General features: G+C 39.9%; 1 protein-coding gene across 1 annotated transcript in view; it reads left to right on the top strand.

Moving 5' to 3' along the window:
* Window positions 1–25,270, top strand: part of LOC114644108 (dynein axonemal heavy chain 5-like) — a 424,175-nt gene that overhangs the window by 162,966 nt on the left and 235,939 nt on the right. The window contains 6 exon segments of the mRNA XM_051928807.1: window positions 3,836–3,964; window positions 7,513–7,728; window positions 8,936–9,082; window positions 12,410–12,582; window positions 12,885–13,063; window positions 16,168–16,355. Coding sequence (XP_051784767.1) covers window positions 3,836–3,964; window positions 7,513–7,728; window positions 8,936–9,082; window positions 12,410–12,582; window positions 12,885–13,063; window positions 16,168–16,355 — 1,032 coding nt within the window.

A 25,270-nucleotide genomic window follows, 5' to 3' on the forward strand; every position in this document is an offset into this window, starting at 1 on the left:
GTCCTTCTGTGATGATATAACGGATTCAAAATTATCTGCTAATCCACCTATCTTGGTATCATCTGTGAACTTCACCAGCTTGTTACTTATATTCCTATCTAAATCATTTATAAAAATTAAAAATAGCAGCAGCCCCAGCACTGACCCCTGCTGGTCACCACTCTTAACATCAGCCAATTCTGATGAGGTTCCTCACACTGTCACCCTCTGCTTCCTGTGTCTGAGCAAATTCTGCACCCATCTAAAAACATCACCCTGAAATCCCACTTCTTTTAATTTGATGCCCACCCTCTCATGTGGCACCTCATCAAATGCTTTCTGACAGTCCAGATAATCAATAATCTCATCTGCTCCTCTCTGGTCGTATCCTTTTGTTGCCTGCTCATAGAATTCCAGCATGTTAGTAAAACACGACCTCCCTCTTCTGCCCCCATGCTGACTGTTCCTAATAACTGCTGTCCTTGCCAGGTGTTGCTCAATCTTCTCCTAAATAATTCCTTCCATTAATTGTCCGGTGATGCACGTTAAGCTTACTGGCCTATAGTTGCTTGGATCTGCCCTGTCACCCTTTTTATATAACGTGATGATATTTGTCATTTTCCAGTCCTTTGGAATCTCTACAGTGTGCAGTGACTTCCTAAAAAGTATGTATCAAGGGTTTATATCTGTACTCGCTAGCCTCCTTAAGAACTCGAGGGTAACTATGATCTGGTCCTGGTGATTTGTTCGATTTCAGCTTATTTAATCTGAGCAGTACTTCTCTCTCTACAATTTCCAAATCCCTCAGTGCCTCCTTAGTAGTCCCTGTTACTGCTCTGAGGTTATCCACTTGCTCACTTGTGAACACCTCAGAAAAATGTAAGTTTAGGGCATCCGCTATTTCACTGTCTGTATCTTTTCATTCCCCTTTACTATTTCTGATGCACTTGACCTCCTCCTTGACTGTTCTTTTACTACTAAAATACTGAAAGAATCTCTTAGGGTCGTCTGTCGCCTTATCAGCTCTATTCCTCTCCAACTGTCTTTTAGCCTCCCTGATATCCTTCTTGATGGCTGCCCTCATGTTCTCATACGCTCTACCATTCACTTTGCAGTCATTAGTCTTATATGCCTTATAAAGCAGTTTTTTCCTTTGCAGCTTCTTTTTTAAATTTTTATTAATCCACCTTGGAGTTTTTTTTAGTTTCCTATTAATTCCGAATTTAGGTCTGTCTCTGTCCTGCATTACATGTAAAACATTTTTAAACCTGTTCCACTGCTCCTCGACTGTCTCCACACTTAAAAGCTTATCCCAGTGTATCCTACTTAGACATTGTCACATCTGCTCAAAATTAGCCCTACCAAAGTTCAACTTAACAATTCAACTTCACACAATCAGCGTCTCTTCTGGATGCCGTTTTCTTCGGTCTCATTTGCCTTTGTAATTCTGACACGTCTGACCACTGATTGCCGACGTCGATTAGCCTCTTCCTCAGTCTCATTTGCTCTTGTGATTCTCTTTCGCTCAGTGTCGGCTTGTCTTCGTTGTACGGTCTGTTCTTTGCTCTCAGTTGCTCAAGCAATTCTCTTTCACTCTGCACCATAAATACTGAGTGCACTTTTCATAGTTTTCCTCCTCTTTCTTTCTCTGTATATTTAGCATTCGTTTGCTCAGAGGTTGATGCACTTGCTGCTTCCTGAGCAGATCTTCTTAGATAGATAGATAGATAGATAGATAGATAGATAGATAGATAGATAGATAGATAGATAGATAGATAGATAGATAGATAGATAGATAGATAGATAGATAGATAGATAGATAGAGTGAAAGGCACTATATAATACTATAGATAGATAGATAGATAGATAGATAGATAGATAGATAGATAGATAGATAGATAGATAGATAGATAGATAGATAGATAGATAGATAGATAGATAGAGAGAGTGAAAGGCACTATATAATAGATAGATAGATAGAAAGGCTCTATATAATAGATAGATAGATAGATAGATAGATAGATAGATAGATAGATAGATAGATAGATAGATAGATAGATAGATAGATAGAAAGGCTCTATATAATAGATAGATAGATAGATAGATAGATAGATAGATAGATAGATAGATAGATAGATAGATAGATAGATAGATAGATAGATAGAAAGGCTCTATATAATAGATAGATAGATAGAAAGGCTCTATATAATAGATAGATAGATAGATGGATAGATAGATGGATAGATAGATAGATAGATAGATAGATAGATAGATAGATAGATAGATAGATAGATAGATAGATAGATAGATAGATAGATAGATAGATAGATAGATAGATAGATAGATAGATAGATAGATAGATAGATAGAAAGGCTCTATATAATAGATAGATAGATAGATAGAAAGGCTCTATATAATAGATAGATAGATAGATAGATAGAAAGGCTCTATATAATAGATAGATAGATAGATAGATAGAAAGGCTCTATATAATAGATAGATAGATAGATAGATAGATAGATAGATAGATAGATAGATAGATAGATAGATAGATAGATAGATAGATAGATAGATAGATAGATAGATAGATGGATAGATAGATGTTTATTGTCATTGTCACTTTTACAAAGGAACAACGAAATTGAAGTTGCAGTCGACTCAGTGTGAGGCATAAGAGTTAAAAAAACAAGAAGGGAGAAAATAATAACAAACTGAATATTAATAAAAGTACTTTACAAAATATACAAATTGCACTTGTTATACACTATATACAGATTGTAAATGTACAAATTGCACTGGTTGACATAAGGTCTATATTGCACATTTAGAGAATGAAATGGAACAGTTTTTCTTTGAGTTCAGGGCCATGATTGCTTTTGGATAAAAGCTGTTTTTAAGGTGGTTTCTCCTGGTTTTCATTGCTCTGTATCTCTTGCCTGGCCGTGCCACATACTTGAGTTTGTAAATAATAAAAAACATTAAAACATTTTCGCCTGTTTTCTAACACATGAAATTTTTCAGTGCACCTTTCCACTTCTCCATCACGATGGCTTGCAGACATCTGCAGAGATGAAACTCCTTCCTAACCTGAGAACCGCCTTTTCACTTACCTGCTGAAATTTCATGCGTGTTCTAGCTGTTTGTTTCCTCTAAACCACGGGTGTCTAACTCTGGTCCTGGAGGGCCGCAGCAGCTGCAGGTTTTCATTCTAATCATCTTCTTCATTAGTGACCAGTTTTTGCTGTTAATTGACTTCTATTGCATTATAGTTTTAATTAACTTGACTCTGCCCCCTCTTTAGTTATTTCTATTTTCCTTAATTGGCAGCCAAACAATAATGAGACACGAAACGAGCCGCCACATGACCAGCTCACCTGTGCCTATTACACAATATCTGAAAATAAAGAAAGGTGAAGGTCTCGGTAAGGCTGATCTCTCAGGTCACCAAAATATTCTGATGGTGTTCTTAGAATAAACAGAAAAATCAACAGTTTTGGAAATGTCTGCTGTGGCAGAATGAGAGCAACAACAAGCCACGGAATTAAATAAGGAGTTGAATTAACAGCAAGAATCAGCTTCTCATTATGAAATAGGTTGGAGTGAAACTGGTTGGAGTTTGAAGTCCCAGTTTAGCTGGTCATCTGTTGGCTCTCATTTCTGTTTGACTGCCATTTAATGAAGAAAGGAATCAGCTTAGAGGACTGAATTAGCAGTGAAAACTGATTAGGAAAAGGGTTAGAATGAAAACTTGCAGCCACTGCGGCCCTCCAGGCCCGGAGTTCAACACCCCTACTTTAAACTTTTTGTTGTTTTTGTGGATTCATTGTTTTTTTTTTTTAATTTGTGTAACTTCTAGGCACACCTGCTGAGTCTTTTTGATAACGTGAATCGAGTGGGATTTCACGACAAGAACTATGACCAAATTCTCAACTTTCAATCCCAGGAAGGCGAGATTGTCGACCTCATAGAACCCATAATGGCACAGGTATGGGGGGCCAGTGGTGGTCTGCTGTTTATTTGTTGAATGAGATGAAATTTGTTGTTAATCATATCTATCTATCTATCTATCTATCTATCTATCTATCTATCTATCTATCTATCTATCTATCTATCTATCTATCTATCTATCTATCTATCTATTATGTAGTGCCTTTCATATCTATCTATCTATCTATCTATCTATCTATCTATCTATCTATCTATCTATCTATCTATCTATCTATCTATCTATCTATCTATCTATCTATCTATCTATCTATCTATCTATATAGTGCCTTTCATATCTATCTATCTATCTATCTATCTATCTATCTATCTATCTATCTATCTATCTATCTATCTATCTATCTATCTATCTATCTATCTATCTATTATGTAGTGCCTTTCATATCTATCTATCTATCTATCTATCTATCTATCTATCTATCTATCTATCTATCTATCTATCTATCTATCTATCTATCTATCTATCTATTATGTAGTGCCTTTCATATCTATCTATCTATCTATCTATCTATCTATCTATCTATCTATCTATCTATCTATCTATCTATCTATCTAGTGCCTTTCATATATCTATCTATCTATCTATCTATCTATCTATCTATCTATCTATCTATCTATCTATCTATCTATCTATCTATCTATCTATCTATCTATTATGTAGTGCCTTTCATATCTATCTATCTATCTATCTATCTATCTATCTATCTATCTATCTATCTATCTATCTATCTATCTATCTATCTATCTATTATGTAGTGCCTTTCATATCTATCTATCTATCTATCTATCTATCTATCTATCTATCTATCTATCTATCTATCTATCTATCTATCTATCTATCTATCTATCTATCTATCTATCTATCTATCTATCTATATAGTGCCTTTCATATCTATCTATCTATCTATCTATCTATCTATCTATCTATCTATCTATCTATCTATCTATCTATCTATCTATCTATCTATCTATCTATCTATCTATCTATCTATCTATCTATCTATCTATCTATCTATCTATCTATCTATCTATCTATCTATCTATCTATCTATCTATTATGTAGTGCCTTTCATATATCTATCTATCTATCTATCTATCTATCTATCTATCTATCTATCTATCTATCTATCTATCTATCTATCTATCTATCTATCTATCTATCTATCTATCTATCTATCTATTATGTAGTGCCTTTCATATCTATCTATCTATCTATCTATCTATCTATCTATCTATCTATCTATCTATCTATCTATCTATCTATATAGTGCCTTTCATATCTATCTATCTATCTATCTATCTATCTATCTATCTATCTATCTATCTATCTATCTATCTATCTATCTATCTATCTATCTATCTATCTATCTATCTATCTATCTATCTATTATGTAGTGCCTTTCATATCTATCTATCTATCTATCTATCTATCTATCTATCTATCTATCTATCTATCTATCTATCTATCTATCTATCTATCTATTATGTAGTGCCTTTCATATCTATCTATCTATCTATCTATCTATCTATCTATCTATCTATCTATCTATCTATCTATCTATCTATCTATCTATCTATCTATCTATCTATCTATCTATCTATCTATCTATCTATCTATCTATCTATCTATCTATCTATCTATCTATCTATCTATCTATCTACCTTTCAGTCTGGTTTCAGGGCGCGGCACAGCTGTGAAACTGCTCTGCTACGGGTAACCAATGATTTGCTTATGGCAGCAGACTCTGGACAAACCAGCATATTAATTCTGTTAGATCTCAGTGCAGCATTTGACACTCAGGTCAGACATGACATCCTACTGTCCAGAATGGAGAACATGCTGGGTATCTCTGGCACTGCCCTCCAGTGGTTCAAGTCCTATCTGACTGATAGGCAAGAGTTTGTTAGTCTTGGCAACAGCAGATCCACCTCAGCACCAGTCACACAAGGAGTCCCTCAGGGCTCTGTCCTCGGTCCTCTGCTTTTCTGTATTTACATGCTTCCCCTTGGCCATATTATCCGTAGTTATGGATTGGGTTATCATTTTTATGCAGATGATACTCAGCTCTACTTCAGTGTTAAAAGTGGAACTTCATTAGAGCTTTCTCAGCTCACAACCTGCCTTAGTGAAATTAAAACCTGGATGGAGCAGAACTCTTTAAAATTAAATTGCAATAAAACTGAACTCCTGCAAATTGGGACTAAAATGCAACTTAATAAAATGAGCTCCTTCCCAGTCCATCTTGGCAGTGATCTCATCAGACCTGCCTCTACTGTAAAAAATCTTGGTGTCATTTTTGATTCCTCCCTCACTTATTCCACCCACATAAATCACATTAAGAAACTTTCTTACTTTCACCTCCGTAACATATCCCGTGTTCGCTCCTTCCTCTCCTTCTCTAAAGCTGAGAAACTTGTTCATGCTTTTATCACATCCCGCATCAATTATTGTAATTCCCAACTGGCAGGTGCCCCTTCTAATCTTATATCACAGCTCCAGCTTATTCAAAACTCAGCTGCAAGAGTCCTTACTCGAACCAGCAGCAGTGAGCACATCACACCCATCCTGCTCTGTCTCCACTGGCTCCCTGTGTCCTACAGAATCGAATATAAAATCCTACTAATAACCTACAAAGCTTTAAATAACCTCGCGCCAAACTACATCAGTGACCTTCGCCATCACTATGTGCCTGCCCGCCCACTAAGGTCCTCTGATTCTGGCAATCTTGTTGTGCCCGTCACTAATCTACACTCCATGGGTGACAGCAGGGCCTTCAGCTGTATAGCGCCCAGACTCTGGAATGACCTACCAAAATTAATCAGGTCAGCTGACTCCATGAATTCTTTTAAAAAACAACTCAAAACTCATCTGTTCAGTTTGGCTTTTAGCTCTACTTGACTTTATTACCTTTCTCTCAGTTTACTTCTCTCTGTCAAGATGCTCATGTAACCTGTGTGTGTGTGTGTGTGTGCGAGACCACCAATTATGTTGTCTGTTTTTTTTTCAGAATTTACTGTCTTAATCTTCTTTATTTATTATCTGGTTTGTACAATGCTATATACTGTATACACTGCCGTTCTTTATTATATTCTGTAAATGCCTTGAGCATGGGAAAGGCGCTATATAAATAAAATGTATTATAATTATCTATCTATCTATCTATCTATCTATCTATCTATCTATCTATCTATCTATCTATCTATCTATGTGTTGCCCCTAGGTAAAAATGTATCTTTGTACAGAAGCTCAATATATAAATAAATACATATTATTATTATTATTATTATTATTATTATTATTATTATTATTATTACAAACAAGTAATAAAACCTCTCTTTCCTTATTATATTTTTTTAATCTTCTTTGGCATTTTTGTCTTTGGGGTCTAGAAGAGCTCCCCCCACAGGCCACAATGGGTACTGTTAAGCCGCTTATACCTCAGAGTCAGACCTCATCATTCAGGTGAACTGCACTTCTTTACTTTGTAATTTAATTCCTCCTTTCATTCTCTCATCTCTGCACTATAGGGGAATGTGGAAGCCTGGCTGGGCCTTCTCCTGGATGGAGTCAAAAAAACGATCCACAGTATCATCAAGCAGGCCTACTTGGCCATCAGTGACCCTGGAATGAAGCTCTATGAATTCCAGGCCATGTTTCCTGCTCAGATTGGCCTGCTGGGCATTCAGATGATTTGGACCAGAGACTCGGAGGAGGCGCTCATGAATGCCAAGGTTGATAAAAAGGTCAGAGTTCCTTCCTATTCATTCTGTTGATTTTTTGTGACGCTCCGTGTCCGTAGCCATAGGCATCACCCGATTTCTGTAGTTCTTAACTGAGGATGGACAAACACAAATGGGGAAACAACATCAAGTATATGATGCAAAAGTGCAAAATGCCTTTCATTAACACTATCAATCAGTGTCCAAAGTGCAAAAACATCTTCAACAAATAATCATCCATAAAATCAGTGCAGTGGAAGGATAAAATAAGTTCAATATATAATTTTCCAAATCTAGTAATAAAATCAGAGTCTCAATGAGCTCCTCCACTTTCCTCTTTCTTCTCTCATCTCCTCTTCTCTCCCTTGAGGCCTGCTCAGCAGGGATGAGGCACAGATGAATATCCAGCTCTCGTCCTGGCCACCTTCTTCAGTACCTGCTGGGACCCGCCGAGACCGGCTCCCTCTTCCTGACACCCAATTAATCACCTCTGCTCCAACCTCTCAGCCGGATTGATCCACCTTGTCCCTTTGCACCACTCTGGGGCACCCCGGATCATTTGCCTACTTCTCTGCTCTCTCCTTCCTCTTTTCTCAATTTCCTTCCTCGTTTTGTTTTTCTCCTTTTCCGGTTTTTCTTTTCTCGTTACTGTACTGCTCAGACTGTTTTATAGCTCTGAGACAATCGATGCTAGGGATGCTCCGGTCAGGTTTTTTATTTATCTGCTAAGGTAAAAAAGACCTACAGCTGGAATTGCAACAAAAGGGGGGCCCTACAATGTATTGATGGGGGGTGAATACTTATGCACACTTAGGATTTTTTTTATTTTTATTTTTTATGGTTTGTGTCACAATAATAAAAACATTTTGCAGAAGTGGTAGGCATGTTGTGTAAATGAAATAGGGCTAACCAACCCCCCCATGACCCCAAATCCATTTTAATACCAAGTTATAATGCAACAAAATGGGCCAAACACCAATGGAGGATGAATATTTTCAGAAGAGAAAGGTACATATTTTTTAAAAACCTCTACTCAAATTTGTTAAGCAATGTGGACTAAAGTCGTTTCTGGGGGTCCCTCCCGAATTAGGGGCCCTGAAGCTTAAACTTTGTTAGTTTCTTAGCAGATCTCTTCCTGCTTTCTGATGCTTTATGCTGATGATCGTGTCCTCCATTAGAATCCTCTGATGTTTTCTTTTGTTTTGTGTTTCATTGCACATGTGAATGACAGGTGATGCAGACCACCAATCAGAAATTCTTGGACATTCTCAACGATTTGATTGACATGACAACCCAAGATCTGACAAAAATGGACCGGACAAAATATGAAACTCTCATCACTATTCATGTGCACCAGAAGGACATATTTGATGATCTGGTAAGTTTTACAAGCTCTTTATATGTGACACTAGAGGGCGCTGTCGCTCCTCAAACCACGCAGACAAATGTCCAGGACACCAAGTAAAAGTACTAGAAATATTTTTTATTTCTTTGCTTTTCGATATTGTGCCACAGTAGACACCACAATCACCCCAATAAACAATAAATCAGTAATCACCAATCACAATAAAGATCCTCCTCTCCTCCCAGCAGCTTCGTCACACAACCTCCGAACTCCGGCTCAGCTTGCTGGGTCTCCCATAGTCCTTTATATAGTCCTTGACCCGGAAGTTCTCCTGTCCTTCTGTCCATGTGATTTAATAGCACTTCCGGGTCAGATGAAGACATGCATTTTTCTTTAGCCCAGAAGTACTTCTGTTCTTCCGTCCCCTATAGGCTATAGGGAAAATAAAAATCCCTGCATTTCCTTGCAGCGTCACACGATGGCACCCACGGCATCCAGCAGGGCTGTGGAGCCGAACTCCTTCTCCCATGGTGCCCTGCGGGAATCATGCACCTCCATGCTGCAGGGAAGACGCCATCTAGCGCCTTGGATGTGTCGGCCAGTATGAGCTGCCGGCCGTCCATCACAATGCATAAGAACATACAATGTTTAACAGACGAGAGGACACCATTCAGTCCGTCATACTCATCCAGAGGGTCAGGTTTTAAAAGTTTTCAAAGTGTCCATGTCAATTACACGATTCAGTCAAGAGAACTGGACTCCCAGTACACATCATTCAGCATGGCGGCGTGGTGCTTAGCACTGCTGCCTCACAGCTACAGGAGACTGGACTCCAAACCGAGGCCTGTGTGGAGTTTACTTGTTCTGCTAGTGTCCATATGAGTGCCTTGGGTGCTTATTAAAGATGTGTGATAAAGTAATCACCTCCTGTTAAAGGGCTCAGGACTGCTGGATTGGGCTCTGCTTCCTATCACACTTATTTGAATGATTTGTATTCCTCATCCAAAATGAAATCACCTTTTAAGATGAACATCTTTGTGTAAATAAAATAATTTTAGGGTTCAGAGAAAATCAAAAATTCTCACTTTAAAATGTAATCAAATTTTATCAAATAAACCTTTGCTATTTTATCAAGATTCCCCAGACAGCAAATGAGGAATGGCTCAGTGCTGGTCCATGCTCTCCTCTTTCATTCAATCATTCACATACCACCGTGGAATGACGGCGACAAACTCACTCGTATCTGGCCTACAGAACACAGCCACAAATCAGCCTTTATTAAACCGTACCTCAGATAAGCTATGGGCCAGAACTGAGCCATTCTGAAGACAATGTGTGAAGCACAACCACAATAAGACCGTGTATGAAGCAGGATTTGGACCAAAAGCACGGCCACACCTCAGCCTTCAGAACACTAGTCCGACATTACATGCAGAAGAGCTGTGGCAAACGCTGGGATTTTATCTCACATTATTCTGAATGTTTGGTCAGATGTGGTGTATCTGGCATATCTTAGAAGGGCATATTATGTTTACATCGTACCACAACACCATTTTGAGGTCCTGTTGGGCACTGCCATTTTAGAGTCTTAGTAGTTGCGGTTTCCCTGGCAACATTTCCCAGAGTGCACCGCAACACACTCTTTGGTGACTTTACCTGAGTGACCGTATTAAACGTCTTCATCAACAGCTTTGGGGTATCTCAGTTTGATGGGCATTGTTTCACCATGATAAAAAAAAAATACTTCATAAAAATCTTCTTTGCTCTTGGTTTTCATTGATTTTTCTGCCTCACATTGGTTCTGATACTCGATTGTGTGTCTCTCAGTTTTGATTCTTGGCCCATTCACTCTCTTCAATCCTCCTGGTCTTGGTCTTCTTTTTTTGTTTTCCTTTTTTCTGGCAAGTCTGATGTGCCCAGAAGAGGATCATCCCAAGTCAGCCTGCCCTGTAACTGCTGCCTGCAGGCCTCAGCCTAAGCAGGCCTCAAAATCTTATATCTATCTATCTTATAAAACACTTTTGTTATGTCTTTATGTACAGTACATATCTGTTATTTAATGCCTTTCCTCTCTATTTTATAAACTATTTAATATCTCTTTATGTACATATTCATTGCATACTGCCCTTCTTATCTAATCTGTTTTATATAATACTTTTCATATCTCTTAATATAAAGTATGTATCTATTATATGTGCCTTACCTATCTGCGCAGCATGGTGGCACAGTGGTTGAGCTTTTGCCTTGCAGTAAGGAGACCAGAGTTCACTTTCTGGGTCCTACATGTATGAAGTTTGCATGTTTTCTCTGTGTCTGTGTGGGTTTCCTCCTGCAGCCCAAAGACGTGCAAATCAGGTGAATTGGTGATGCTAAATTGGCCCTAGTGTGTGGCTGGGGTGCATGGGTGTGTTCACCTTGCAATGGACTGGCATTTTGTTTAGGGTTTGTTCCTGTCTTGCACCCTATGCTGCCTGGAAAAGGTTCCAGGAATCCCTGCAACCCTATCCAGGGCAAAGCAGGCTGGAAAATGACTGGCTTTCCTATCTGTATATTTTATAGAACACTTCATATATATTTTATGTATATGCATATCATATAGTGCCTGTCACTTTTATCTATCTATCTATCTATCTATCTATCTATCTATCTATCTATCTATCTATCTATCTATCTATCTATCTATCTATCTATCTATCTATCTATCTATCTATCTATCTATCAGTTATATAGCACCTTTCACATCTACCTATCTATCTATTTATCTATATTCATTACATAGTGCCATTAATATCTATCTATTATATAGTGCCTTATCCATCTGTCTATTTATTACATAGTGCCATTAATATCTATCTATCTATTATATAGTGCCTTTCATATCTATCTATCTATCTATCTATCTATCTATCTATCTATCTATCTATCTATCTATCTATCTATCATATAGTGCCTTTCACTCCTATCTATCTATCTATCTATCTATCTATCTATCTATCTATCTATCTATCTATCTATCTATCTATCTATCTATCTATCTATCTATCTATCTATGTTTGCATGTTCTCCCCGTGTCTCCCTGTGGGTTTCTTCCGGGTGCTCTGGTTTCCTCCCACAGTCCAAAGACATGCAGGTTAGGTGCATTGGCGATCCTAAATTGTCCCTAATGTGTGCTTGGTGTGTGGGTGTTTGTGCCCTGCAGTGGGCTGGTGCCCTGCCCGGGCGGTGTTTCCTGCCTTGCACCCTGTGCTGGCTGGGATTGGCTCCAGCAGACCCCTGTGACCCTGTGTTAGGATATAGCGGGTTGGATAGTGGATGGATGGATGGATGTTTTATTTCTTTTTCTGTTTTTTTTTTTTTCAGGTTCGAATGAACATCAGATCCACGTCAGATTTTGAATGGCAGAAGCAGTCCCGATTTTACTTCATCGAAGATCTCGATAAATGTGCCATTCAGATCACTGATGTTGAGTTCACCTACTGTAATGAGTATCTCGGCTGCACTGACAGACTGGTTATAACTCCGTTAACTGACAGGTAATAAGATGGCACTGATTCATATCCACCTGTAGAGTTGTCTATAGTAAGTGCTATCCCTAAGTGCTTTTACATATAAAGTTGGCATCGCTCTTGTTTCCATCGTTTTTTAAAAGTAAATCCTAGGTTGTTTCATCTCACACGTGGCGGTGATGTGACAGGTGACATTGTTGTACAAGTCACGAGTTTTGCCCTCAGCTTCACTTTTTGTGGTTCTGCTCTTGCTTGATATGCAGAAATGTGAGTGCCTGTGCCGAATTGTTTCCGTCTCTCTGACTGGCGCCCGTGTGTTGATTGTGCAGGTGTTACATCACATTGGCCCAGGCCCTCGGGATGAGTATGGGCGGAGCTCCAGCAGGACCAGCCGGGACTGGCAAGACAGAAACAACCAAAGACATGGGGAGATGCCTGGGAAAGTATGTGGTCGTGTTCAACTGCTCCGATCAGATGGATTACCGGGGGCTCGGCCGCATTTACAAAGGTGGGCAAAAGCCGTCATACTGGGCGCGTCTCTCAGAGTGCTGAATCATATTCATGTGCAGTGTAATACTGCAAAGGGAGCACTCGTGTTCTGTTTGGTTTGGTTTGTCTCATTTATGAATGTTATTCATTTTAATTGTCTTGTTTGAAATGTTTTATCTTTTTCTCAGATGCATTTAATACATTTTTGCTAATCTCTCAAAAATGAAATCACTCATTTGAATGAATGGCCCCACCTATCAAATAGTCTCCAAAAACTGAGGCATTTATAAAGAAGTAGACAACAGCATCCCATAATGTATAAGTGAGTTAATGGTGGGCTTAGACATTCACCCCCTTTACTTGGGATTTCTCTCCGACGTTGAGTTACTTCTACTTTTCGACTTTTTTCTATCTGCTTTACAGCCCCCCCAAGTGGACAATGTTGGTATAGCCGTCTATAGCCGTCTGCTGTCTTTATTTTTCTGTTTGTTACTCAGCTACAGTAAACAACCTACCAGCACACCACAAACTCTTACTTTGAAGTGGAAAATATGTTTATTTTTACAGTTTGTACAATTATGACTTGTGACTTTTCCCTCCATTGTTGGAGGTTTACATGCACTCTCAATATATAATGTTGTCGACTGCTAGCAACCATGTTGGTGTGCCAACCAGGCCACCCTGTTAAATTCTTTGAAACAAATAACAGACAAAGAACAAATCAATAAAGCCATCAGCTTATATAATGTTTCTTTATTAAGTTTGTCAGGTTTGTCATCAGACTTCCTTCCCTTTGGTGGGTTGTCTTTCAAATGAGCCGTCAGCTTACGTAGCGAGTGCCCTCTATTTGAAGCTCCTGGACTGGAAGGGGCCGAGTTAGTAGCCCTCACTTGGGTGACTTCCCTGGGCTGTGGGTGGAAAAGGAGAGAAGGTGTTGAGCGATCGGACCCCCCGGTGTCTCTGGGTGGGAGTCCATAACCTTGAAGAGCCGGGACGGTGACACTCTGACATTCAGGCGTGACTATATATGTGTGTATATATATTGTAATAATGACAAGCACAAAGTCATAAAGGTTTGGGGTTTCTGGCCCCGTATACTGTAGCAAAACCAAGGTCAAATATTTCAGAGAAATCATAAGACAACAAAGGGCGGGTAGACGGACAATTTAAGGAGCCGGACCGGAAATTAAAAAACATGGAATGCTGGGAAGACATGGTGGTGGATGGGTGGTTGACGTCACCAGAGGGGGACCAGAGGAGAGAAAGGGACCCAGAAGTGTTGTTTTTCTTGGAGCTGTCCGGGAAGGATTATGGCAGCGGCGCTTCGTCTTTTCTATGGAAACACAGAGAGAGAGAGAGAGAGGTTAGTACCCCGCCATTGTCCCCTGGCATGACTTGTCGTGATGTGCGTCGGGTCCTTAAGCTGGTCCCCATGCATTCGTGCGTGACAATATATATATATATATATATATATATATATATATATATATATATATATATATATATATACATACATACATATATACATATATATATATATATATATATATATATATATATATATATATATATATACATATATATATATATATATATATATATACATATATATTGTGATAAGCTGCCCGGACACAGATAGACAGACACCATTCTCAAGTCCACCTCCTCTCTCCTGCCTCTAAAACTTTGTCCACTCCTCACCCGACTCCAGTCCTTCTTTGCAGAGAGGCATCCCCTTTTATAAGTACCCGGATGGGCTCCAGGTGATCCCCGACACTCCTTAGACTCTCCCCTGTGTGGCGGAAGTGCCGGCTGTGTTCCCGGAAGCCCTCCGGGTGTTCCCAGTCTTCTTCCTCCCAGCACTTCTTCCTGGTGTGGCTGAAGTGTTGGGGTTCCGGGTCCTTCAGGCATGGGGGCGCCCCCTGGCGGAGACCACGGGCCCCTACAGGGTTGGGCTTCCAAGCCCTGCACCCGTGGACCCTAAAGGAACCGGGACGGTCACCCTGTCGTGGTCTGGAGGAGCCATGAGCCCTCCTCCTGTCTTTCTGGGTGTCCCGGCTGGGTGCCACCCCCAGTCGTTTGCCACAATATAATATATATATTGTGATAAATGGCCAGCAGCTCAATCCAGCCGGGACGTCCCTTAACTGAATCAATGGAGGAATTCAGAATTCCCAGGACACTGCCTCCCCAAGAACGCTAGGTGTCAGCTCCCCTGGACGGTAGCTGTACCCCGGATTCCCTCAGGGTATCCTGGGACATGGAGTCCATTTCCTCAGCCCTGTTGGGTGCCGTGGGTGCCACCAGGGGGAGCTCATAAAGGACCTGGGGACTCCTACTTTCCCTACAACCCGGAAGTACTTGAGTCAGGAGGACGGAAGCCCACATGACTTCCGGGCTGCTTAAGAACTGATGAGGTGTCATTTGACCCGGACGAAGAGGAGGAGCACTTCCGGGTCAAGGAATATAAAGGACGGGTCGAGACCCAGCAGAGAGAGAGCCGGAGTTGGGAGGGAGTGTGACGGAGCTGCTGGCAGGAGAATCGTAGTATTGTGATTGTTGGTGATTATTGTGAGTTGTGGTGATTGTGGTGCTTTGGGGCACTATATTTAAGAAAAGAGTTAAAATTCTGCTTGGTGCTTTTAAACGTGTGTCCTGAACATCTGTCTGTTGGGTTTCACGGGGCAAGAGCGCCCTCTAGTGTCCACAATAGATATATATACAAAATAATGAACTGAAATGAGAGCGTAGAGGCACAACAAAAGCATTTTTGTTTTAGCTTGAAGGGTTTCTCAACTGTCTCAGGAGGGTCAAGTCAACATGTGAGGTTTACTTTCTCAAAGTGAGACGCCGTCATCCAGGATTTTGTAGCTTTACAAGTTCCTGACAGAAAGAGGCGGGGCTTCCAAGGTGCTGGCGGGTTTAGCTGCCCTCAGTGGGTGTGTTTTCTGCATTATGGAGTTAACAAGTGTGCCCCAGTGTGGTCTGGTTGGGTATTGCTTAACTGGTTCGAACCTGGAAGGTAACCTTCAGATTTCTTCGCTCTTTATCTTACTGTGCGCGTGTGACAAGTGACACCAAAGTGAGATATTAACCCTAGAGTTGCTGTGTTCCTTTGCACAGGTCTGGCACAGGCTGGCGCTTGGGGTTGCTTTGATGAGTTCAATCGCATCGAGCTCCCCGTGCTGTCGGTGGCCGCTCAGCAGATCTACATTGTGCTGCAATGCAAGAAGAACAAGAAGTCGCAGTTCATCTTCACTGACGGAGATGTGGTGGACATGGACAGAGAGTTTGGAATTTTCCTCACAATGGTAAGATTTTTTTTTCTCCTGTAGATCTGCATGAATGGGATCAGCAAAACTGTTGGGCAGAACTTCCTGTTCTTGTCACAAGTATTCTAATTTTCTAAAAATAAATAAATGCCTGTATTAAATTTGTCACTGTAAAAAAATGACGATGTTCTTGTTAAAATAGGAATGTTGTACCAGCCGTTTAAAATAAGTAGAATCGTTCCCCTTTATCTTGAGAGTAATACCAATGCCAGTTGTCACTGTTGTGTGAATAAGTAAGTGCCCCCATGACATATTTTTTTTTTTTTTAACTGTAATAAAACAAAAGGGCAGTTAGAAAGAGTTGGGGCACCTTGAAGGCAAGCCCAATATATAAATAAAGAAGATAAAAAGGTCTAAAGATCGTTCTCAGACTGTAAACAGAATGGTGACTGATTAAGATGGTGGTGCTGCCCCTTAAGAGGAAGCCAGACCAGATGGGACGGGGTCAGGAGATGACAACCTGGAAGTGGCGCCACGGGGACTGGTGGCCATCTGATTTATAGAAAAAAAAGGAGGAGAAGCATTAGGCAGCAGTGCAGACCCTCGGCTCGGGGTGGAATTACCACCAGATGAGCCCGCAAGTTGTCTCCCAATCACATGAGTGGGACAGAACATATGTGGACCTATCAAAATTTAAACAGTATCTGTAGATAAAACTGAGATAATACAACAAACATCAGGCCACATTTACATGTCGTAGTCGATTGCATAATTTAAATAGACTAGGGGGTCACCCCCCTGTTCGCTTCGCTCGCTAACCCCTGAGGGTGGGCACCGGGCACCCACTATCTCACGGCTGAGCCACGCGAAGGGCATCAGGGCACCCCTTTATATTAAAAGAGGTGGTATAGAGCAGAGTATGTGGGGCACGGGAGGAAGACGGTTTGCTCCTTAGTTATTATCCTCAACCCCTTGTGTCGACAAAAGTCGACATCCGCCCTAAAAGAGTTAATAGAGAGGCTTGTTGGTGGATTGGAAATGGTGTACACTAGAGTGGGCTTTCTGTTTGGTTTTAAAATAACAAAAAAAATACTTAGACAATATAAATTTGGCAAAGTTTATTATGGGGCAAAGTAAATTAGCCATTTGGAAAACTACAAAATATAAAATTGTAGGGAGTGGTTTGCAAGATCCAATTGTAGTTTTTGAAATACTGTGCATTAGTTGCGTTTTGATAGATTTTAATTTTTACAAATCCACAAAGAATCTTGACAAGTTTAAAACCATATGGTGTGTGAATAGTATATTGTGTGACTGTATTAATGAAGAACTGCGGTTTGTTTTTTAGGGGAGTTTGTGGGTTCAGTTGTGTTTCCAAAAATATTTAACATGAAAATGTATTTATAATAATATCCATCCATCCATCCTCTTCCGCTTATCCGAGGTCGGGTTGCGGGGGCAGCAACTTGAGCAGAGATGCCCAGACTTCCCTCTCCCCGGCCACTTCTTCTAGCTCTTCCGGGGGAATCCCGAGGCGTTCCCAGGAGAGCCGGGAGACATAGTCCCTCCAGCGTGTCAATAATAATTTATAATAATATAATATGTAATAATATAACATGTAAGTTGTTGTATAGTTGACTGATGTTTTTGTCAAAAAAGTTTGTTTTTAAAAATAATGAAAAAATATATATATCTATCTACAATAAGCAAAAATGTCCCACAAAGAGGAGGGTTATCTTAAACCTCTGGTTTGTTAACAAAAGACAAAGTTAAATTTTCATTTCTCTAAAGATGCAATAAGAACCATAGAAAAAATATAAGAAATTGTTCAAAAGATCTCAAAAGATATTCCCTTCAGTTTTGCCTTCCTCCTCTGCTCCACCACTTCCTCCAGCAGGTCCAGAAGGTCTCCCATAACCTTCACAGTTAGCTTGTGTCCGTGATATATTTCAAGTTTTTACATTTAAGAAATCTGCACAATTTTTCTAAACTCCAATTGTTGCTCCGTCATTCTGGAGTGTTGTTTGATGAGGGGAAAAAATGAATTGAAATGATTTTAGCGCAAGGCTGCAGCTGAACAGAATGAGTGGAAAGTGAGGGGGTCTGAATAGAACATTGGAAAGGTTTAGACGAGAACAGGCCGTTCAGCCCAACAAAGCTCGCCAGTTCTACCCAAGTAATTTTTTTCTCAATTAACATCAATGAGTTGAGTTCTGAAGGTCCCTAAAGTCCTCCTGTCCACCACACTACTTGGTCACTTATTCCACATGTCGGTGGTTCTCGATGTATATAAAACCTTCCTAATATTTGTGTGAAATTTCCCCTTAACATGTTTCTAACTTATTAACCCAAGTCACCGTCTCGTCCACTGGACCAACTCATTCCATAATTTTATAGCCTTCAATGATGTCTCCTCTCCTCTTCATCTTACTTTGCTCAAATACTTTCTGAAGGCACCATATCTGTGCCAGGCGTAGCTCTGTGTAATGTTTAGAAATTGTGGGCAGGCGTCTACTCACCCTGCACGATCGAATTGCCAGTCACACACATGCGCTCAGAGTGTACGGACACCTTTGGTCTGATTGACATTCGACGACGTGGGCACTCAGACTATGTGTGGTGTACATCAGCGTTTCTCAACCTTTAAGTATTTGTGAGCCGAATTTTCATAACAGTTTTATTTGCGCCCCCGCTAACGTTTTTTTTTTTTGAAACCCTAATAAAATGTATTTCTATATTTTTTGCTGCCGATACACCGCTACAAGTTTAAAATTTTCCTACAAATAGCGAAATTATGCCACATATGGCAACATTCCTCACAGTTTGAGAACCGCTGGTGTACATGATGGTCCCGATGGACAGTTTTACATATTTAAAAAAACATAATGGCCGCCTGCTTCTCAAAATGTCAACCAAGAACAGAGTTTCCTTTCCTGTCTCTCGCCATACTGTGCTCTGATAGTACAAAGAAAAAAGTTGGAACTGGACACGCAGATAGTCGAGGAGCGGACACTACGGTCGGTCTGTTTTTTGGAGAATTATGGGGCACATAGTCTGCATAATTTACCGATGTTTGTGTTTATTTTGGGTTCTTCCAGTAAAGGTTTCCTAAGATGCTTGTGTCATTAAGTTGCATCCATGTTGCTATATAATATTTACATTTTTTAAAGCGCGACAACGGCGATACCCAATGTAGAATATAAGGCAATCAATGCACAGTGCAATTTTGTAGGGACATCACAAAATCCGCTTACCCTACCAGACAGATGAATGAAATATTTGACATGACTGAAATTCTGTACGATCGTACGACAGCCCAATCGTTACATTCAATCGGGCATCGCAGCTCCTCTCATACTTCACGTAAAATGATGGTCGATAAAGCTGAAATTTGAGCTGGGTCAGAAAAATCAGTCGGCAACTACCAAAATCTGTCCACCACAATAAATACCTCCGAATGGATTGCAGATAGCTGAAAATACAGACAGACCCTTTCAGACGTCTTGATTTGAGTTTCTGAGACCTGAAAACGTTAATTCATTTTAAGTTATTTGAAATAAATTTTGAGGTAGTGTAGTTCTAAATCGTAATGTGAGCTGCCAAGTCTACCACTGGGTTCTGATTATCACTTTAACGTCCCCCTTCTACTTACCACTTAGGCCTCTTGGTGGCAGTGCCCCTTCATGTGTAAGCGATTCGGTTTGATTCTTCCGGAGTCATCCTTCATCAGTTTCCCTTTCAAGCTCTTGTAACGATTACGTTGGAGTCTTAGATACAGGACCCTGACCCACGAAGGAGTTCCTTTGAGTCCCAGCAAGGCGGGACATGAAAAGAATTTTAATGGAAAAGGGTCCACAGATGAAACGTGCTTGAGAAAACGGCAAGAATCGGAGCCAGAAAAGACGGCCGACGGGCCGTCAAGTTTAAAACGCTAAGAAAATAATCAAAGTCTTTTAACCGGAAAACGTTAGTTTGTACACAGGAATATAAACCAATCAAAATAACACAATCTTGGGAATCTTAATATCGGATACTACAGAGTAGAAAATGCCGGTCTTTATGCTGAGATGCTGAAAAGTGTCACACGTCACATACTCCCAGGGATTCTGGGAAAGATCACCATGGCAACCATCGATGCCCTACCATACACAATATGGCGGCGTGATTAGACGTTATCGGAAATAAACCTTATAAATACTACACAATGATGGAAATTCGTGTAAAAATCATAACCCTTGTGGTACAAAACCACATAGTTCAAGTTCGACGAAAGCAACAAAGATGAAAGAAGAAAACGGCACAGCATAACACTTTTATTGTGCTGACTCTCGTCGGAGTCGTCATAAACAGTGGCATTCATCAACGCCAAACGCATCCCAAGCTGTAAATTTCGTATGCACTTCATCAGCAGCTCTTGGCCACCTGCTCCCAAATGTTTCATTTCAGGCAGTGGTAGGTCGATGCATTAGTGTAATTGGACTGTTTCCACACGTTACTGCCACTCTGATTGCACCGAGATCACTGGAGAATTGCGCCTCATTTGCTTCGATATTATCTATCCTTCAGTGTCTGCTCCTCTGACACGCGTTCAATTGAAACACGTCTCCCGTGGCCGGTTTGACAGTTTGGGTTACAAAAGCAGTCATTTTTTATTCCATTAATTCATTTGTGTGTGTTTTTTGTGCAGTCCTAAATTAGGCTTTTTATGTCAACGTATGGAGTGATGGAATTTCACATTTCGGTTATTAGTTAGGCCTATATTCCAAAAAAAATGCTTTCATATCATAATGATGATTTACTAATGCAATGCACTATTGACATATTGTGATAAAAAAACATAACAACGGTGTGTCTTTTGGCTCTTTTACATTATAGATTTTAGTCACAAAGGAAATGGGATTTATTGATTATTTTGTGTGTTGTGATGTTGTATGAAAAAAGCCAAATTTCTTAATGTGTGAACGATGTTCTCTATGTAAAATGAGATGGATAGATAGGAAAGGCACTATATAATAGATAGGTAGATAGACATGAAAGGCACTATATAATAGATAGACAGATAGATGTGAAAGGCACTATATAATAGATAGACAGATAGATGTGAAAGGCACTATATAATAGATAGATAGATATGAAAGGCACTATATAATAGATAGATAGACATGAAAGGCACTATATAATAGATAGACAGATAGATGTGAAAGGCACTATATAATAGATAGATAGATATGAAAGGCACTATATAATAGATAGATAGATAGATGTGAAAGGCACTATATAATAGATAGATAGATAGACATGAAAGGCACTATATAATAGATAGACAGATAGATGTGAAAGGCACTATATAATAGATAGATAGATATGAAAGGCACTATATAATAGATAGATAGATAGATGTGAAAGGCACTATATAATAGATAGATAGATAGACATGAAAGGCACTATATAATAGACAGATAGATGTGAAAGGCACTATATAATAGATAGACAGATAGATGTGAAAGGCACTATATAATAGATAGATAGATAGATAGACATGAAAGGCACTATATAATAGATAGACAGATAGACGTGAAAGGCACTATATAATAGATAGATAGATATGAAAGGCACTATATAATAGATAGATAGATAGATAGATGTGAAAGGCACTATATAATAGATAGATAGACATGAAAGGCACTATATAATAGATAGACAGATAGATGTGAAAGGCACTATATAATAGATAGATAGATAGATGTGAAAGGCACTATATAATAGATAGATAGATAGACATGAAAGGCACTATATAATAGATAGACAGATAGATGTGAAAGGCACTATATAATAGATAGATAGATATGAAAGGCACTATATAATAGATAGATAGACATGAAAGGCACTATATAATAGATAGACAGATAGATGTGAAAGGCACTATATAATAGATAGATAGATATGAAAGGCACGATAGATAGATAGATAGATAGATAGATAGATAGATAGATAGATGTGAAAGGCACTATATAATAGCATACCATAGTAAAAAATAGTAAAACATAATAAATTGAGGGTGGCACGGTGGCGCAGTGGGTAGCGCTGCTGCCTCGCAGTTGGGAGATCTGGGGACCTGGGTTCGCTTCCCGGGTCCTCCCTGTGTGGAGTTTGCATGTTCTCCCCGTGTCTGCGTGGGTTTCCTCCATGCGCTCCAGTTTCCTCCCACAGTCCAAAGACATGCAGGTTAGGTGGATTGGCGATTCTAAATTGTCCCTAGTGTGTGCTTGGTGTGTTTGTGTGTGTCCTGCGGTGGGTTGGCACCCTGCCCGGGATTGGTTCCTGCCTTGTGCCCTGTGTTGGCTGGGATTGGCTCCAGCAGACCCCCGTGACCCTGTGTTTGGATGGATGGATAATAAATTGAAAGAAAATTATGTTTCATTTTGAGTTGAAGGTATTTGTTATGTAATATGATTTCATTCTGTTTGGCTTTGAAATTAACACGCAAATAATTTTTAAACATACACGTTTACTGTAAAACTTGTCAATATCGAATTGAATTTTGATTCGTTGAATTTTTGGACTTTCATCGTGACAACACAACGTATAACTGCCTGTGAGTAAATTTCGTTTCTTTCTCTCTAATAAATAAACTGACTTTTTTGAATGTTTGTCCCGGTGATTTGTTAATTGTCTTTGTAAAAGCTATTCTGACAGGACACTGTATACGTTTTTTTACAAATGGCATATGGAGATCTCATTTGGTGTGGTAACTACAGTACCTTTCTTGTCGCCTGTTCAAATTTCAGAATTGTTCGACCAATTTTGAATACAACTAATCTTGTCTTATTGCATAGCCCATCACTCAGACATCAGTTACACAATAACATTATGATACATCCTTCTATCAAAAGTAATTCAGCTGGTGGAAGACCCGATGGTGTTAACGGTTGTAGATATTCTACGTGATATTGTCCATCCATCCATTGTTGAACCCGCTATATCCTAACTACAGAGTCATGGGGGTCTACTGGAGCCAATCCCAGCCAACACAGGGCACAAGGCAGGAAACAAACCCCAGGCAGGGCGCCAGCCCACCGCAGGGCACACAAACACACACACCCACACACACACATTAGGGACAATTTAGGATCGCCAATGCACCTAACCTGCATGTCTTTGGACTGTGGGAGGAACCCAGAGCACCCGGGGGAAACCCACGCAGACACGGGGAGAACATGCAAACTCCACGCAGGGAGGACCCGGGAAGCGAACCACAGGTCACATGGTATTGTAAGTTGATGTTTTCATCTTCAGCACCATCACCACCAACTGTTTCAGCAGAGTCTATTGATACGCATTTAACCAATCTGACGTGTAACCGATCGACAATTTTTAACGTTAATTCGTTTGACTTCATCGTTTCTCGGTGCTCGGATTGCCCATTTCTTCTGTTGAAAACCCTTCGGGATGAAATTCTTCAAGAAGATTTGGACATAATACGTGTTCTTTAATTGGGTGAGGAAAATGTTAAAATTTATAAGAGCTGAGAGAGCAGGAAGTGTGTCTGACAAAAGCATTCATACCAATGAGAGGTGAGAGGACCGCGGGCGTGGTTGGGAGGAGGGTGGGGCTTGAAAACATCTCTTCCAAAAAGTCTCGTCTTGTAGCAGGATGTTTTTTTTATATAATAGAGAGCCATTTTATAACAAATTTAGCTGTGAGATGAATCCACTTTGCCGGTCGTCTTCGCTCCACATGAGTGTGATGAAGGCCCGGTTTCTCTTTGTATTCTGATGTGCAGAAACATTCCCGTTAATGAACTTGTTAACAGTTATTTGAGAAGGTAAATGATGATTGAACAATTTTATACCATAAAGAATGCAAGTGGTGATGGTTATATTGGTGTTTTTGAGTCTTGTAGTCATACGTATTCAGGGAAAATTGGTTATGGATTTTGATGGGCTGGGAGCACAGTTAAAATAGTTCTTCCAAATTTGATTTTTCACTTTCTAATTCGTTTTTACGGACAGGTTAGAATCAAATAACGAGAGAATACTGCAGTGATTCATAAACGGCTTTTTCTTGCAACCCTAATCTTCTTAGTGTGTCTCTAAGGCCCAGTCCATGTTGACCATCCCCTTGGTGAACCGCTGTAGACAATCATAACCCCCCCCTAAGAGAATCGCCACCGTTTGTCATAATCCCCCTTGGAGAATTGCGGGTAACAGTCATAGAGGAGTGTCGATTGTTTAAGGATAAGACTGAGCAGCACATGGTAAGGACAGGAGATTAACTGAACAGTCAGCATGGGGTCAGAAGATGGAGGTCACATTTTACTAACATGCTGGAATTGTATGAGGAGGCAACAAAAGGATACGACCAGAGTGGAGCAGATGAGATTATTGATGTGGACTTTCAGAAAGCATTTGATGAGGTGCCACATCAGAGGTGGACATCAAATTAAAAGAAGTGGCAGTTCAGGGTGTGGTGTGTAGATGGGTGCAGAATCGGCTCAGACACAGGAAGCAGAGGGTGACGGTGCGAGGAACCTCATCAGAACTGGCCGATGTTAAGAGTGGTGACCAGCTGGGGTCAGTGCTGGGGCTGCTGCTATTTTTAATAAATATAAATGATTTAGATCGGAATATAAGGAACAAGCTGGTTAAGTTTGCAGATGATACCAAGATAGGAGGATTAGCAGATAATTTGATATTCCATTATATCATCACAGAAGGACTTGGATAGCAGACAGGCTTGGGTAGATTGGTGGATGATGAAATTTAATGTCAGTAAATGTAAAGAATTACACATAGGAAGTGAAAATGTGAGGTCTGAATACACAATGGGCGGTCGGAAAATTGAGAGTCCACCTTATGAGAAGGATTTAGGAGTTATAGTGGACTCTAAGCTATCGACTTCCAGACTCTGTTCAGAAGCCATTAATAAGGCTAACAGAATGTCAGGTTATATAG

The sequence above is a fragment of the Erpetoichthys calabaricus genome, chromosome 6 (assembly GCF_900747795.2).
Source record: "Erpetoichthys calabaricus chromosome 6, fErpCal1.3, whole genome shotgun sequence".
NCBI lineage: Eukaryota > Metazoa > Chordata > Cladistia > Polypteriformes > Polypteridae > Erpetoichthys > Erpetoichthys calabaricus.